Here is an 18,001-nt window from a genome sequence, read left to right as displayed (position 1 = left end):
GTAGCCAATAGGCTGCTCCTGGGCGGACCAAGTACCTCTGTCTGCTCACCATAGTCATAGACCTTGAGGGGGAGGATGAATGCTAGCAGAAGAGAAGAGAAAAAGCTATTATGTCCAACAAAAAGGACAAAATGCTTTGTGAATAGCAACTGCAACATGGGGAGATGGACTATTCAGTGTATTCCACAGAAACGCAATAGAAAATGCATGTTGAATGCCCACTTGGTAACTCCATGTGCATTTTACAACAATACTGGTGAATACTGTATCTGCACTGAGCTACTTCTACCATTTACCGCAATAAATGTCTCTGTCATCACTTATTTGATACAAAGAAAATGCATTTCAAATAGCAAAATATAACTCCTTTAGACTGTGGCAAATGGCATTGGTCGTTATGTACCATTCATACCCTGATCTCACTACATTTTACAGACATAATGTTCCAACACCATCACACTTATTGCGTAAGTACACACCCATACATGCATAATGTACAGACACACACATGCATATACACTGAGTGTACAAAAACATTGGGAACACCTTCCTAATATTGAGTTGCACCCCATTTTGCCCTCAGAATAGTCTCAATTCGTCTCCTCCCCTTTAGCTACACTGATTGAAGTGGATTTAACAACTGACATTAATAAGGGATCATAGCATTCACCTGGTCTGTCTGTCATGGCCCTAATGTTTTGTACACTCAGTGGATATTCACACAATCTCACACAATCTCACACACACACACACACACACACACACACACACACACACACACACACACACACACACACACACACACACACACACACACACACACACACACACACACACACACACACACACACACACACACACACACACACACACACACACACACACACACACTTCAGGGCATGAGGGGCTAAATGACTTGTAAAACGGCTGAGTGATGAAGAGGAGAGGAGGAAAAGCCTCAGAGATTAGACCAAGTTGAGGATGAAAGGCCAGGGATGCATGGAGGCCGGGAGGGGGAAGAAGTATAGTGGATGGAAGGATACTACAGCAGTGAAATCCTATTTCAACAGCCTGAGGGAGATGAGGAAACAGGGCTCTACATTAGCTCTCAGTAACTCTACTCCTGTGTTCAGTCGTTTCAGGGGTTTTCTCAGGGAAGAGAGAACATGTGAATTCCAGCAGCACTGCTGAGGCAAACATGAGTGAAGATGAAAGAGCTGAAGATTTCTCTCACCATTTTTATTGGATTACACATCCAAGCTGGGAAAAGTGTATTTGGCATTTCAATAGGCCCCGCTCAAAGAAGAGTGGCAAATGGTATGAAGCAGGGAAAAGAGGGAGAATCGAACAGCTTAAACTGCAGTTGGTTAAGAAATCTGTTCAAGGACATTAACTCAGAGACGGATACATCTTTACCTAGAATGACTGTGTTGGACTCTGGTCAAAAGTAGTGCACTATGTAGGGAATAGGGTGCCATTTGGGATGCACACCATATCACAATAAAAGCCTTCAAACTGATCGGCAGTGAGTTAATTACAATACCAACCTGTGTAAAAGGTTCAGACAAGAAAATTACATCTCATTATGTTGACAATTCAACCATTATTCTCAGCCGTTCTCACTATTTGGCCAAAGCAAAAATATTAATATTCGACTAACAACAACTTGACCACAGTTCCAAGTAACAATCAAATTCAGCGTCATTGCATAATTTGGATCAGCATTGTGATCATTGTGATTAGCATCATTACATTGCTTTGATCAGGCTAAATGGTGAACATGGGGGGTAAAAAGCAGGGGTGGATTCTCAGCCCTGAGCAGGAAGCGGAGATGGAGCTCAGTCATAGGCCGGCAGGCCGAACATCTCTGGTTTGAAGTCCTCCATGGTCCTCAGGACCAGTGTGGCCTCCTGGGTAAGGGCTCGGTCCAGTTTGTCATCAGGGATCATGACCACCTGCATCCCAGCCGCCAGGCCGGCCTTAACACCCATAGGAGCATCCTCAAACACCAGGCACTGTTGAGAGAGGAAACAAGACAAGCAGGTGCTGGATGTCATACAGTGCTAAATAAAAAGTGAAAGGAGACAATAGGATTTATAAATTCACATGGGGGCATAATGAAGTGAACAATGGTTCATGTAATTCTGCTATACAGTCAATTATGTATTATAACCTAGTGTGTCCACTACAGGAGGTTGAAGGCAAAGTACCAGAAGTTATCCATTTTTTAAATAGAGGAAGTATGACAAGGTTTATGATGCCTCATTATGCAACCACAACATAAAAACAGTACAGTCTATTGGCACAGCATAAAGCACAAAGTCTTGGACTGAGAAGCCTATGTCTATGAACTGCAACTCAGTGTCTGGTGGAGAAAACAGAGCAGAGGAAGGCTGTCATACTGAAGAACTCGTGTTGAGGTGAGGTGACCCACAGTATGCTTTGGACTCTTACCTTTGCGTCACAGCTGCATGAATAGAGCCAGCATACAAATGAGAAGCCAATATGGAAGCAGTGTGGAGAAGAATGGACAAAGAACTGAGTGACCAGAGCTTCCCTTTAATTCATTGGGAACTTCCGACATCCTGCGCTTTTTGAACCTCAATAGCTACGCTTCCTGGCTTTTCAAACAAAACACCCCCTCCAAAGACGTCTCCCACCACTCTACCTAACTCAAGGTTCAATCAATCCCTATAATTTGAATGAGTGCACAAAATAATCACAAAATTACACTATTTTCTGCAATGTTCTTTCTTCTACGTGATTTCCCTCCAATGTGCCTTTGACTTACCTCACACACTAATGGTGACAGACAATGTAATTTAATTGTACCAGATTGACCTAGCAGCTTTGGAAATGCCCTAAACCACAACTACCAGTCAGTCTCTTCACTAATTCTCAAATGGAACTAAAATAACCTAATAAAGGGTTCGCAGGTGGAACAATAGAAGCCGACTCGAGGACTTTAGAAGATTTGACTAATTGACTCTTGTGATGTCACAGCCTAGAAGTAGCCTAGCAGAGGGACAGTAAGTATGGAAACACAGAGCAGCAAGGCTACCGAGAGGCCCTAGCTAGATAGTTGCTTCCAATCAAGGGGCAATAAGAGTCTGAATTAGGCAATGAGCCTGGAAAATGAACCTTTAATCAGTGTTCAATAGCTGCATTGTAATGGACGAGAGGGAAACAGGACTCAAATGCACTGCGACTCCATGTTGGCTCAGGAGGAAGGCACATAGCCTGAGTGCCAGTCTGTTTGTGCTATCATGCCAACTCCTTGTCATGCCAAACATGTTTGGCTTGACAATGAGCAATGGTGTTTGCAAGGGCACAAGCAGATCTGTGACCAGGCTACAAGTCACAGCAACAAAGAGAGATTGGGGTGGTGATTTGCCTTATAAAGGGTCAAGGGTCTTTTCTACCACTCATTGTTAGGACAATAGAAGTTTGCTTCAAAAATCAATATTTTATTGTTCAACTACAGGCCTGCTATACCATGCATTGGGAAGAGTGAACGGAGAACAGACAGAGAACCCGAAGTCGTTCGCCATGCAGGCCTCCAACAGCCAGCCCCATGGAAGATTAACAACCAGTCCCGAGGCATACACCCAAACACATGCAACATTCATCAGAACCAATTGAATCTGTATTCACAGTGTACCCAAGGCAGTCACTGCCGCAACACAAGAAGAGTGGGAGACTCAGTGTGTGTGTGGATACCTCCCAAATGACACCCCATTCCCTACATAGTGCACTGCTTTTGACCAGGCTCGTCTCAAAAGTAGTGCACTACGTAGGGAACAGGATGCCATTAGGGACGCACATCAGACTACAGTGGCTGATGCCAAGACTACTGTGATTAGCCAGCTCAGCAGCACGTCACACACACTCCCTTTACAACGGTGTATTAAGGGGAGATGACAGAACAGAGCATAGTGTTGTTATGGAGCAGATCCAGAGCCTGCTTGGCAGCCAGCAGCAGCTATTTCAGCAGAACAGACCATGACGTTTAGTTGTTTACAGGACTATCACAGGACACTTAGGACAAGGAGAGAAAAGTTTCCCTCAGAGAGACTGGGACTGGAGAATGGGATTGAATCCTATGGACAGTTATGAGTTTTAATCATATGTTATCAGCATGTTATGTGACTGAGTCATATGTATGTTATGTGATTTAAATCAGATACACTATTTATACACAAAAGTATGTGGACAGGATTTGGCTATTTCAGCCACACCCGTTGCTGACAGGTGTATAAAATCGAGCACACAGCCATGCAATCTCCATATACAAACATTGAAGAGCTCAGTGACTTTCAACATGGCACCGTTATAGGATGTCACCTTTCCAAAAAGTCAGTTTGTCAAATTTCGCACCTGCTAGAGCTGTTCTGGTCAACTGTAAGTGCTGTTATTGTGAAGTGGAAACATCTGGGAGGAACAACGGCTCAGCCGCGAAGTGGTAGGCCACACAAGCTCACAGAACAGGACCACCAAGTCCAAAAAAATTGTCTGTCCTCACTCACTACCAAGTTCTAAACTGCCTCTGGAAAGCAACTTCAGCACAATAACTGTTCGTCGGGAGCTTCATGAAATGGGTTTCTATGGCCGAGCAGCCGCACACAAGCCTAAGATCACCATGCGCAATGCCAAGCATCGGCTGGAGTGGTGTAAAGCTTGGCACCATTGGACTCTGGAGCAGTGGAGACGTATTCTTTCGCGTGAAGGATGAATCTGGGTTTGGCGGATGCCAGGAGAACGCTACCTGCTAGAATGCATAGTACCAACTGTAAAATTTGGTGGAGGAAGAATAAATGGTATGGGGCTGTTTTTCCATGGTTCGGGCTAAGCCCCTTTGCTCCAGTGAAGGGAAATCCTAACGCTACAGCATACAATGACATTTTGGACGATTCTGTGCTTCCAACTTTGTGGCAACAGTTTGGGGAAGGCCCTTTCCTGTGTCAGCATGAAAATGCCCCCTTGCACAAAGCGAGGTCCATACAGAAATGGTTTGTCGAGATCGGTGTGGAAGAACTTGACCAGCCTTCACAGAGCCCTGACCTCAACCCCATCGAACAACCTTTGGGATGAATTGGAACGCCGATTGCGAGCCAGGCCTAATCGCCCAACATCAGCGCCGACCTCACTAATGCTCGCGGCTGGATGGAAGCAAGTCCCCGCAGCAACGTTCCAACATCTAGTGGAAAGTCTTCCCAGAAGAGTGGAGGCTGTTATAGCAGCAAAGGAGGGAACCAACTCCATATTAATGCGCATGATTTTGGAATGAGATGTTCGACGAGTAGGTGTCCACATACTTTTGATCACGTAGTGTATAATATATGATGGAATCATATGGACTCTATGTTATGGTAGACAAGTGCGTTGGCTTGCTGCTAGACAGTAGGCTTATGCTACTGTAAACAGAGACCAGGGTCTGGATCTGTGACGCAGACTTGACCTGGCAACATGGTCAGTCCTTCGGGGAAAACTCATCAGATGCGCCACTTTGCCCAGACGGAGAAGCAGAGAACCGTAGGTCACAGGTCGCCATACGCACTCAACCTACACATGGACCCAATAACATACACATGGACCAGGGAAATTAGGAAATAAAGCTGGGTCTACCAAATTACAAGCAGATGAATGAGGAGAGGAAGGTACAGTGGGGCTCAGACGTTATTTTACAGAAAACAAATTAACAACATACTTTCAGCATTCATAAAGGAAAGGGCACTCAACATGCTCGGCACTGACAAATGACAGATGATTGGCTTAAAGAAAATGACAGTAAGAAGATTGTGGGATGTGTTTTGATAGACTATCATTGATCAAAACCTATTGCTGAAAAAACACTTACAGTTGAAGTCAGAAGTTTACATACACCTTAGCCAAATACATTTGAACTCAGTTTTTCACAATTCCTGACATTTAATCATAGTAAATATTCCCTGTCTTAGGTCAGTTAGAATCACCACTTCATTTGAATAATGTGAAATGTCAGAATAATAGCAGAGATAATGATTTATTTCAGCTTTTATTTCTTTCATCACATTCCCAGTGGGTCAGAAGTTTACATACACTCAATTAGTATTTGGTAGCATTGCCTATAAATTGTTTAACTTGGGTCAAATGTTTCAGGTAGCCTTCCACAAGCTTCCCACAATAATTTTGGCCCATTCCTCCTGACAGAACTGGTGTAACTGAGTCAGGTTTGTAGGCCTCCTTGCTCGCACACACTTTTTCAGTTCTGCCCACAAATTTTCTATAGGGTCATTGTCCATTGACCCATTTGCGACCAAGCTTTTAACTTCCTGACTGATGTCTTGAGATGTTGCTTCAATATATCCACATAATTTTCCTACCTCATGATGCCATATATTTTGTGAAGTGCACCAGTCTCTCCTGCAGCAAAGCACCCCCACAACATGATGCTGCCACCCCCGTGCTTCCCGGTTGGGATGGTGTTCTTCGGCTTGCAAGCCTCCCTAAGGTCTTGCAAGGTCTTTAGAGTCAAACAGTTCTATTTTTGTTTCATCATGGCGGGTTTGGAGCAGTGGCTTCTTCCTTGCTGAGCGGCCTTTCAGGTTCTGTCGATATAAGACTCGATTTACTGTGGATATAGATACATTTGTAGCGGTTTCCTCCAGAATCTTCACAAGGTCCTTTGCTGAAGTTCTGGGATTGATTTGCACTTTTCGCACCAAAGTACGCTCATCTCTAGGAGACAGAACGCGTCTCCTTCTTGAGCGGTATGACGTGGTACCTTCAAGGTGTTTGGAAACTGCTCCCAAGGATGAACCAGACTTGTGGAGGTGTACAATTTTTTTTCTGAGGTCTTGGCTGATTTATTTTTGATTTTCCCATGATGTCAAGCAAAGAGGCACTGAGATTGAAGGTAGGCCTTGAAATACATCCACAGGTACACCTCTTATTGACTCAAATTATGTCAATTAGCCTATCAGAAGCTTCTAAAGCCATGACATAATTTTCAGGAATTTTCCTAGCTGTTTAAAGGCACAGTCAACTTAGTGTATGTAAACGTCTGACCCACTGGAATTGTGATACAGTGAATTATAAGTGAAATAATCTGTCTGTAAACATTTATTTGAACAATTACTTGTGTCATGCACGAAGTAGATGTCCTAACCGACTTGCCAAAACTATAGTTTGTTAACAAGAATTTTGTGGGGTGGTTGAAAAACGAGTTAATGACTCCAACCTAAGTGTATGTAAACTTCCGACTTCAACTGTAAGTGTTAGGGATTGGCATCCTCTCAGTCATGGATAGAGTTACCCATCAAATAGAACGCAGTTTTTTTATTTTATTGAAGCCTCTCTAATGCAAATTCAGTTGAGTGTAGTGTACCGCAGGGCAGCCGTCTTGGGTCATTGATTTCTGTTTCTATTAATGACCTTCCATAGAATATACATTGAGTGTAGAAAACATTCTAAACATCTTCCTAATATTGAGTTGCATCCCCCCTTTTGCCCTCAGAACAGCCTCAATTCGTTAGGGCAAGGACTATACAAGGTGTCAAAAGCATTCCACAAGGATGCTGGCCCATGACTCCAATGTCCTTTGGGTCGTGGATCATTCTTGATACACATGGGAAAATGTTGAGTGTGGAAAAACCCAGCAGCGTTGCAGTTCTTGACACACGCAAACCGGTGTGCCTGGCATCTACTACCATAACCCATTCAAAAGCACTTAAATATTTTGTCTTGCCTATTCACCCTCTGAATGGCACGCACACAATCCATGTCTCAATTGTCTCAAGGCTTAAAAATCCTTCTTTAACCTGTCTCCTCCCCTTCATCTACACTGCTTGTCGTTGACATCAATAAGGGATCATAGCTTTCACCTGGATTCACTTGGTCAGTGTATGTCATGGAAAGAGTAGGTGTTCCTAATGTTTTGTACACTCAGTGTATGTCGGCTACGACAGTAAAATAAGTAATTGACACCCTTAACATAGAGCTCCAGTCAGTTTTAGAATGGGCATCTGGCAATAGGCTGGTGCTAAATATCAAAAAAACTAAAAGGAACATTTATGAGACAAATCACTCACTCAACCCTAAAGCTCCTCCAGATCTATTATTGAATAATGTGGCGATTAAGCAACTTAAGGAGACTAAACTGCTGGCCGTAACCCTAGATAGCAAGCTACAGTATCATGGTCAAATCATATAGACTCAATAGTTACTCAAATGGGAAGAGGTCTGTCCATGATAAGATGTTGCTCTGCTTTCTTGACATCTCAGTCGACCAGACAGGTCCTACAGGCCTTTGTCGCACCTGAACTACTGCCCAGTTGTGGGGTCATGTGCGACAAAGAGGGACATAGGTAAATTACAGTCGGTCCAGAACAGAGCAGCACATTTTGCATTTAGATGTACACAGATGGCGAATGTCAGTAACATGCATGTCAATCTCTCCTAGCTCAAAGTAGCAAGATAATGATGTGTTGAACGTACTGAACTGCCTGTTCAAGCAGTTGGCACACAGTTCGGACACTCATCGGTACAACACAAGACATGCAACCAGGAAGTCTCTTCAGTCTCCAGGTCCAAAACAGAGGCTGGGAAACGCACAGTACTAATAGAGCCATGACTACATGGAACTCTCCGCCACCTCAGGTAACTCAAGAAAGCAATAAAAACAGATTTTTTTTAAAAACAGATAGAAGAACACCTTACGGCGCCAAAAGGGACTGTGAAGAGAGACATTTTGATATATTTTGTATTGTAATTTACACTGTGTTATGTATTGAATTATGTAGGTGGGTGGCCTTGCACAAGCCTTGGCTTGTCTGAGCCAGAATGGCTCATCGGGCAGGAGACATCTCCTGCTCCTGAAGCGTGAGACAGAGGCAGATTATGTATATTATCTATTTTAGTCGTGTTTTTTTTCTCCTGTATGGATCCCAATAAATACTACTACTAAATACTCCCTTTTACTGTGTCATTTTCATGTTCCTGGAAGGACACATCAAGAGAGATAAAAAAATAAAAATTGCGTATTTTGAATGGACTTTTGACACCCACAGTTGTTTGACAGTGATCCATTCAATTCTTTCCTCAGGTGTTAGATCCTAAAGAGGCTGATCCCCTGCTCTAACATATTACTTTACTTGTCGCTTTTGTCACCGTCTGACACGACAAGGCAAACCAACTATGTCAACACCAGAGTGCCCGTGTGTCTTAACTTTCGCACGGCTTTAAGACGGTGCTTGTCACAATGACACAGCCATTCACTAAAATAACAGCGTTTGTACCGTCTCTTTCCCTTCAATATTTAATCAGAGCAGTTGACGTTTTGTAAATATCATTCTGCTTCTCGCTTTGTTTTCCGACGCCATTCTGGCCTGAGCTTAATGCAATAAGGTAGGTAGTGCAGCAGTGTGCTCATTCATCGAACAGTCGGTCTCAGACTGATGCATTCTCAAACTTGATGAACGGTACCATAGCAAGAAAATACTTGAAACTAACATCACACAGTAAGGATTTGTGCGAGTGTGTATATTCGGGCCTGCAAAGTGGGTTGTTGAGTGAGTGAAGAGACAGTGATAGATAGCCTGCTACATCTTCTAAACAATCTCTAAGCCCAGGGCAGGCTGACTGCAGGATGTGTAACGTTTTATCACCTGTGCTACGGGGTACTTTGTTATACATAGGAAACAGGAAATGCAGGCCATCATTTAAAAATCCGGAGGTCCTAAATGGCACCCTATTCCCTTTATAGTGCCCAACTTTTAACCAGGGTCCATATGGATCTGTAGTGCACTCAAAAGTTGTGCACTATAAAGGGAATAGGGTGTCATTTGGGATGCAGCCCTGGAGGGCACAGTGTAAATGCATAACAGGGCAATCCACTGGCCTCCAGAGGGCTGCATTCACAAGGCTAATGAGTGGTTTGGTCAACCCAAGGAAAAACACATGGAGAGGTTTGTCACTCTAGGCCAGATGGCAGACAGGAGCAGAATAGCTTTCATTTGATGTCTGAGGAGTGGGGACAACGTTTTCATCTTTTACTCAGACAAAAAGACTAGGTTTAGAATAGTCTCTTCTAACAGCCGCTGTGCTCGCGGAGCGCCCTGAATCTGTTGAGAGAGATTATGTTTTGAAAGATTTAGGATACATACAGGCTATGGAACAGGTAGACTTCATAAATAACCATAGGTAAGGGTCACATTATCTAGAAATGGCAAAAATAGAAGGTCAAGGTAAAGACATACCTATTGATGATTGAGTGAAGTCAATTCTCTCCCGCACCACCTTCCACAACTACCTTCCAGATAAGAAAATGATTAACAAACCATGATACTACAGTGGAAAAGTCCTTCCGGAAATAGCCTTTAACTTGTCTACCAGCTGTGACAGTGACACTCCCTGGGAGCTTATAAAAATCCCCATTGACCGAGTGTCTGTCCGTAAATCTTATATCTTCATGCCAGTGTTGGCATTTCTTTCCAACAGAATAAAAAGGAGTAATCAATACTGTTAAAGCTCCTCATAAACTCAGACAAACTCGCTGACAATGTATTCTCCCCGTTCCTGATTTGGTGTGGACAGAAAAGGACCCAACAGGCTTCGTGAAACACTAACATGAAGTCTGTGCTCATAAAAGACTTTAACAAATAAAATATATTGTGTCTCTGAAATGAACGGGAGTTCATAGGATATTAGGCCACTAAAATGCAGCACTAGATATAAAAACCCAAACAAGCCCACTACTGCTGAGTATAAGGCCAGCAGTATTACATCTACTGCTATTAAGGACTGACCTTCTGACCACTTAAAGCACCACCGTGTCCATAATCTTTTTGCAGAGAACTTCAAAGCTCAAATATACCTTCTCCGTCAAAGCACATGGGACTGTCTGTTCATAAGGAGCATCGTTAGGGCTGTAGAATAGCACAGCCTTAACTATTCAGATAGATAGATCAACAAGCCTGTTTTAGTCCCTGACCATTTCAACCCACCGGTGCCAAACACACTGGGCACAACAAACGCTTCACAGTTGACACTGTGATAGCTAAATTGAAGAATATAAGAAAGAAATTGACTATATGGTCGAGAAATATTGAATAATGTGCCTATTTTGGGATTATAGCAGCAGTTAACCTTTTATTATGTGGTTGGTGCATCTGCACAGCAGAAAGGCCCACTGGGTCCTGATAGTTGAAATGGCCATAAAATACGGGGGTGTAGCTGAGGCGACTGGCTGTCCCTAAATCAGCATTGTGTTGTTGTACCATCATTATATAGGCTAGCTCTGGAGCCAATACTGTCTCTGCACTGACTCTTTACACCCTCTGTGTGAGTCTCTCTGTGACTTAGTCCCAAATGGCACCCTATTCCCTATACAGTGTACTCATTTTGCCCAGAGCCCTATGGCCGTGGTCAAAAATAGTGCATGAAGAGGGAATATATTGTCATTTGGGAAGCAATTGGGTCTTTCTGAAACATCTCGGTGCCTCACTTTTTAAATAAGGTTTCATGTCCTAATTGTACCGTATTTGGTGCTATAAACCTTTCCTTGGTGTGAGGTCATTTATGATTAATGGTAGCTGGATTACTTTTCTCCCTGTCTTTCATCGTAAGTCCCAAACTGCACCCTATTCCCTACAAAGTGCACTACTTTTGACCAGAGCCATTTGGGACACAGCCTATGTGAACATGAACTAGAGCTTTTTCATGTTTCATTAATCTTAGTTGGTAGGCTGAGCACACACACCTTTAGTAAAAACCTTTTCTCTATCTCCCTCGGTCTCCCTCCCTTTCTCCCTCACTCACAGTATTTTTTAGTGCTGGGGAGAAAGTGAAAAATGGAAGAGGTGGAGGACTAATTCCTTGCACTTTGGTCACCATAGAGACAGAGTACTGGGCTGGGCACATTACTTACTTGTGAGACGGTTTTAAGCAGTCTGCCAGGCGTATTACCTGCAGTGTTGCATAGCATCATTATGGCCCTCAAAATGCCTCACGCCACTTCATGCCTGTATTCCAGGAAACCTCTCTCCCAATAACGTTGATATAAACAGCAAACTTTTAAGCACCAGAAGAAAAATGCATCCTGAGAAAATGATTGACATTTCACTGCATGATTGAATGATGTACAGTTGTAGAGAAAGCTTAAAATAATGCTTACACTTTAGAGGTAAGAAAGGACAAAAAAAATACAACTCAAATGTATCACCTACATCTGTCTTCGCTGCAGTTTCTGTAAAATGCCTCACTACAATTAATTAAACTCATTGTAAATTCATCACTGCTTCTACTAATCTGGTGGTTGGAGAGAAGCTGCAAACACAATGTTTATACACGCTCCCATTTTCTTTTTATTGCATTCTGTCTTTCTCCTTTCTCCTCCTTGCAATCCTGAATCGCAATCTGCCCCTCCCTCCCTACTTCTCTCTCTTTCTGTGCTTAGGCAAAACTGTCACGGAGAGAGGAGAGGAGCCATCATAATTCGTTATTCCACTAAACCGATTCCCCTCTCAGCCGCAGTTCCAGCTCATCAAGAAAAACGCAAGTCCTAACTGGGGATGTTTGGAAGCCACCGAGATTAAAAAAGCAGGCCGACAATTAACAAAGGCTGCTGCTGCTGCAGACCCATTTGCAGAAAAATCTACAGCCCTGCACCTGTTAGGGAGATTCATTTACCTCAAAAAGGAAAACAACAAATCCAAAGCTATTAACCTCTCTTTCGGGTTTTCCATTTGATAGCGCTCTGTAAAACTAACTGAATATTTATGTAGTCTTCTAACCCTAATGATTGTAGACATATTCATAGGTGGGTTTGCTAAAACAGGCATGGAAGGTGATTAAACATGGTAGTGGCTACATCCTAAGTAGCACCCTATTTCCTATTTAGTGCACTAGCACTATGGGCCCTGGTCAAATGTAGTGCACTATAAAAGGGAATAGGGTGCCATTCGGGATGTACACAGTGTGGTTCCTCAGTGTTGTGGGAGTGTTGCGGGAGTTTTCATGGCTGGTGTTGACAACACAGATCTGTTACAGCTACCCTCAATAAACCAAAACATTGGCATTGAAAATGGAAATGAACGAGAGAGTATGAAGTCGGTTATAGGCTTAATCATTTCCCTCGCTTTCTGGATGTGTAAATAAATGAAAGTCCACAGGGTCCTATAAATAAGGCCTACACTTTCGATAGCCTGGTTTGGATCTGCTACAGTCGATCAGTCAGTTAGTCAGTGTCTTGATAATAACTCCTTTGGCGTTTCTTAGGAACAGGTGAAAGCTGGGGCATTGAAGCATGGCAGGACGACATTAGCCTTGGTAACCTTCCTAACAACAGAATTGGTTATGGCCTTAAGAGTTAACCCACTTTCTTGGAGGTATAAATGCAATTCCCCAGGATCCTATAAAAACAATTTCGTTTATCTGCTCAATGATTAGTCTATGAACGAATATACTAAGTAACAAACGAAAAAAACGTCTTAACAAATTAATTGGTGTAAAACTTTTAGGGGTTGCTCTTTTTCAGCATTCTAAGTTGTGCCAGCCCACTGTCCACTACCCTGTCCCTCTTCCTATCATTTATAGCATCTGAGCCATGATTGGTAAGAATTGGTGACCTTCGGGCTGCGTTCCCCCTCCAACATTACTAGGTGTGAATGAGAGTTAGCGTGTCTACTGGTCTGTCCCTCTTATCGTGGCTGGTTATTTTATGCTTAGCTTATTTATTCATGAGGCAACAAGAATAGGGCAATAGTCTACTCCACTACCCACTGTGGGCTACTGTCCCTCTCACTCGCCTGTCCCTCTTACCGTGGCCGGAGGTGCAGGAGGAGTGAACCTGCTGGCACACACCAAAAAGGAGTCAGGCTGAGGTTTGCTGTTTTTCACATCGGGGTCATCCCCCAGGACGATGTGGCTGAACAGGTCAAAGAAGGCTTTGTGCTGACTGGTCTTCATCTCGAACGCCAGGCCTGCTGAGCTTGTTGCTACGGCGATGGGCACATTGTGTTTACGGAGATGGTGGACGAGATTCTCCACTCCTGGTTACACACAGACAAACAGTACCAGTCAAAAGTTTGGACACACCTACTCATTCAAGGGTTTCACTTTATTTTTACTATTTTCTACATTGTATAATAATAGTGAAGACATAAAACATTTTAAATAATACATATGGAATCATGTAGAAACCAAAAAAGTGTTAAGCAAATCTAAATATATTTTATATTTGAGATTGTTCAAAGTAGCCACCCTTTGCCTTGATGACAGCTTTGAACACTCTTGGCATTCTCTCAACCAGCTTCATGAGATAGTCACCTTGAATGCAATTCAATTATCACATGTGCCTTGTTAAAAGTTCATTTGTGGAATTTCTTTCCTTCTTAATGTGTTTGAGCCAATCAGTTGTGTTGTGACAAGGTAGGGGTGGTATACAGAAGATAGCCCTATTTGGTAAAAGACCAAGTCCATATTATGGCAAGAACAGCTCAAATAAGCAAAGAGAAACGACAGTCCATCATTACTTTAAGACATGAAGGTCAGTCAATAAGGAAAAATTCAAGAACTTTGAACGGTTTTTTTCAAGTGCAGTCGTAAAAACCATCAAGCGCTATGATGAAACTGGCTCTCATGAGGACCGTCACAGGAAAGGAAGACCCTCTGCTTATCCTCTGCTGCAGAGGATAAGTTCATTAGAGTTAACTGTACCTCAGAATTTGCAGCCCAAATAAATGCTTCACAGAGTTCAAGTAACAGACACATTTCAACATCAACTGTTCAGAGGAGACTGTGTGAATCAAGCCTTCATGGTCGAATTGCTACAAAGAAACCACTACTATAGTTAAGAACACCAATAAGAAGAAGAGACTTGCTCGGGCCAAGAAAGACGAGAAATGGACATTAGACCGGTGGAAATCTGTTCTTTGGTCTGATGAGTCCAAATTTGAGATTTTTGGTTCCAACCACCGTGTCTTTGAGACGGAGAGTAGGTGAACAGATCTCTGCATGTGTGGTTCCCACCATGAAGCATGGAGGTGTGATGGTGCTTTGCTGATGACACAGCTTCCCTGTGGCTCAGTTGGTATAGCATGGTGTGTGCAACGCCAGGGTTGTGGGTTCGATTACCACGGGGGGCGAGTACAATTTTTTTTTTTTATAAAATAAAATGCATGAAATGTATGCATTCACTACTGTAAGTCGCTCTGGATAAGAGCGTCTGCTATATGACTAAAATGTAAATGATTTATTTAGAATTCAAGGCACACTTAACCAGCAGGGTTACCACATCATTTTGCAGCTATACGCCATCCCATCTGGTTTGCGCTTATTGCGACTATCATTTGTTTTTCAACAGGACAACAACCTAACACACCTCCAGGCTGTGTAAGGGCTATTTGACCAATGTAGAACATTTTTGACAATTTGACAATGTAGAAAATAGTAAAAATGAAAGAAAAACCCTTGAATGAGTAGGCGTGCCCAAACTTTTGACTGGTACTGTACAGTACACATCATTGGTTTGTCCTACACACAGTAAATACTAACAAATCCAAACAAATTGAGCCCAGTTCAAATCCAGGATCACACTCCCTCTGCCTCATGCCCTATAGCATGGGTACTCAACTTAAGCTATGAGGTCCAGAGCCGGCTGGTCTTCTATTCTACCTGATAATTAATTGCACACACCTTGTGTCCCTGGCCTAAATTTGCTCCTGATTTAGATGGGAACAATTAAAAGAATGCAGTGGAACTGGCTTCAAAGGTCCAGAGTTGAGTTTGGGGGCACTAGCACTCTGAATATTGACAGTCTGTAGTGTAGAGTCTTCCTACCGATACAGGACACACACACAGTAATGAAAACATGGGATTAAAGTTTGTTTGTCAATAAACTCAGAGACTGATATTTCATAGGTGAGAATCAATTATTTTGTTCATGTTATGGTAACTATGAAAGCTATACCACACTACATATCTCACACACACACACACCACTTAGCTACCTTGCATCAATTGAGCTGAAGGAAATATCTTCTCCTGTATTTTTCTAGTCTCACTGAGAAGTTCCTCTGGTGTCATTGGTAGTTCTAGTGAGTCTCGTATAATGGTGGAAGCCTCCATAGCTTTCTTCCCCATCACAGAAGACTTCACATCCCAGGTGTATTTCTTTCCAAACCGGTCGCATACTTCCTGGTATGCCACCGTGTACAGCCTCTCTGTATCTGCAAGTTCAAAACAGAGCAAAATAAAAGTTAGATAGCTATGTTATCACCACACATGTTTAACTTAAAGCTAAAATCCTTAGTTGCTACATCAAGTTTTGGACATATAAATTAATGATATATACCCATTGATTCTTGATGAATAGAACTAATAAATGCCTCATGAGCTTAGTTCAACTGTCTTTCCCCATCAGAACCCAAATGATAAACAATTGTTGTAAAGAACAACATGTAAACAAACTGTATAGCTTCAAAACATGGTTAAATCTATAATTTTGATATCATGGTTGGTCAGTTCTCGTGCACTCATATCTCTATGAATTTGAGTGGTTATATTTATCCACACACATCCGCTCAGCTTTTTACTGAAACAGAGGCTTTTAACTAAGGATTCTAGCTTTAAATCACGACATTCAGAAGACTATGCAAGACAGCAAATGGAAATGATTAGCCAATGTTATGGTTGTAGAAAGATTCCTTTACAGATAGCTAGCAAACGTTACTGTTCATTTAGCTTCACCATGGTTGACACATATGAATGAATGAGCTGTTACTGAATGCTAGGCCTCGTGTCACATTTGTTCCAGCATGTAATTCCATCGTTTGAAATGCAAATAGAAAGTGTATATTTATAACCTAATAATAATCCATCCATGTCGAAAAGAACATGGGTCACCGGTTTAAAACTCGATTGTGTAGACATAATTACAGTAGCTGCCAACACCACGACAAAAACCAATCTTCAAATCAATGAACCAGCTAGCTAGCAAGCTAACGTTAGCTATAGTTAGTAGGAAGATGGACAACTGGTACCAAAGTCTCAGTGCCAAGTTAACTATCAAGTAGCAAACTAAATGTATGATTTTATTAATTTCTAGAACGTAGATAAACCTGTTTACATTACACAATATCAAAATTATTTAGTAATCTCACAATTTAAATGTACGAAAATGACGCTGTCGCAAGTAAATGGTGATTCTTTAGTCGGCCAAGATTTTGCAATGGCTGATGGGCAAGGTAGTTTTATGCTCAGAACCCACTTCTGCCTATTCACTTAGAAGAATTAGTCTCATAATATCCCACTTATCTAGAGAAATGTAGACCTAATCTAAATGTGATTTGCTACATTTAAAACACATGTATGTATTTGTTAATTTTTTAGATAACTTCACATACAACATATTGTTCTTAAATGTTGATTCAAACAGACAAGCAGTGTTGGACCTAAACCATTGATGTAAACTGATGAATGTAGGCCTACTTTTCACTTGTCAATATTTATTTGTAGGCAGCATTTAAAATATCAAATATTGGCTATATTTTCATTTAATTAATTAATTAATTAGCATAGTGTTATAAAAAAGGATTGAGCATTATGTGGTGACGCTCTGGGGAGGCCAGGATAACTTTCGTTCATCACCCACGATGGCACCGCCAATGTGTACAGTCCCAGCGCTCTGTCTACACGTTAATAATCCTCGCTTGTGATACAGTTTTGGAAACTGTACTTTCATATTGAGAATATATATTTTTTAAACTAAAGGTAAATTACTATGCACCTTTTCTGGCCATCATTGGCTCATCATCACAAGGCCTAGCCTTCATTAGACTATCAGAGACAATCCTAAAGCACACCACCCCTAAAGCAAACCATCAATAGATATAGGCTAGCTGAACACCTAATATATTGCAATCATACCATTTGATACTCTTTATAGCCTTATGTTATACAGTTATAGGCCAGTAAAACTAAATTGCCACTTTTTTCTCACAGAAATTAGTATAGGCCTACATTT

At 42.0% G+C, this 18,001-nt stretch overlaps 1 protein-coding gene across 1 annotated transcript; it reads right to left on the bottom strand.

The window, feature by feature from the left end:
- Positions 1-1,227: 1,227 nt before the first annotated feature.
- pudp (pseudouridine 5'-phosphatase) lies at positions 1,228-16,974 on the bottom strand. The gene is made up of 4 exons (NM_001141007.1): positions 16,842-16,974; positions 15,987-16,205; positions 13,798-14,027; positions 1,228-2,015 (listed from the first exon to the last, which is right to left on the bottom strand). Exons 1-4 carry the CDS (start codon positions 16,906-16,908, stop codon positions 1,839-1,841), a joined length of 693 nt encoding a protein of 230 aa, NP_001134479.1. The 5' UTR covers positions 16,909-16,974; the 3' UTR covers positions 1,228-1,838.
- Positions 16,975-18,001: the final 1,027 nt, after the last annotated feature.

The sequence above is a fragment of the Salmo salar genome, chromosome 17 (assembly GCF_965601325.2).
Source record: "Salmo salar chromosome 17, fSalSal1, whole genome shotgun sequence".
Classification (NCBI taxonomy): Eukaryota; Metazoa; Chordata; class Actinopteri; order Salmoniformes; family Salmonidae; genus Salmo; species Salmo salar.
Note: the sequence above shows the minus strand (reverse complement) of the source record. Positions and strands in the feature narration are given on the sequence as shown.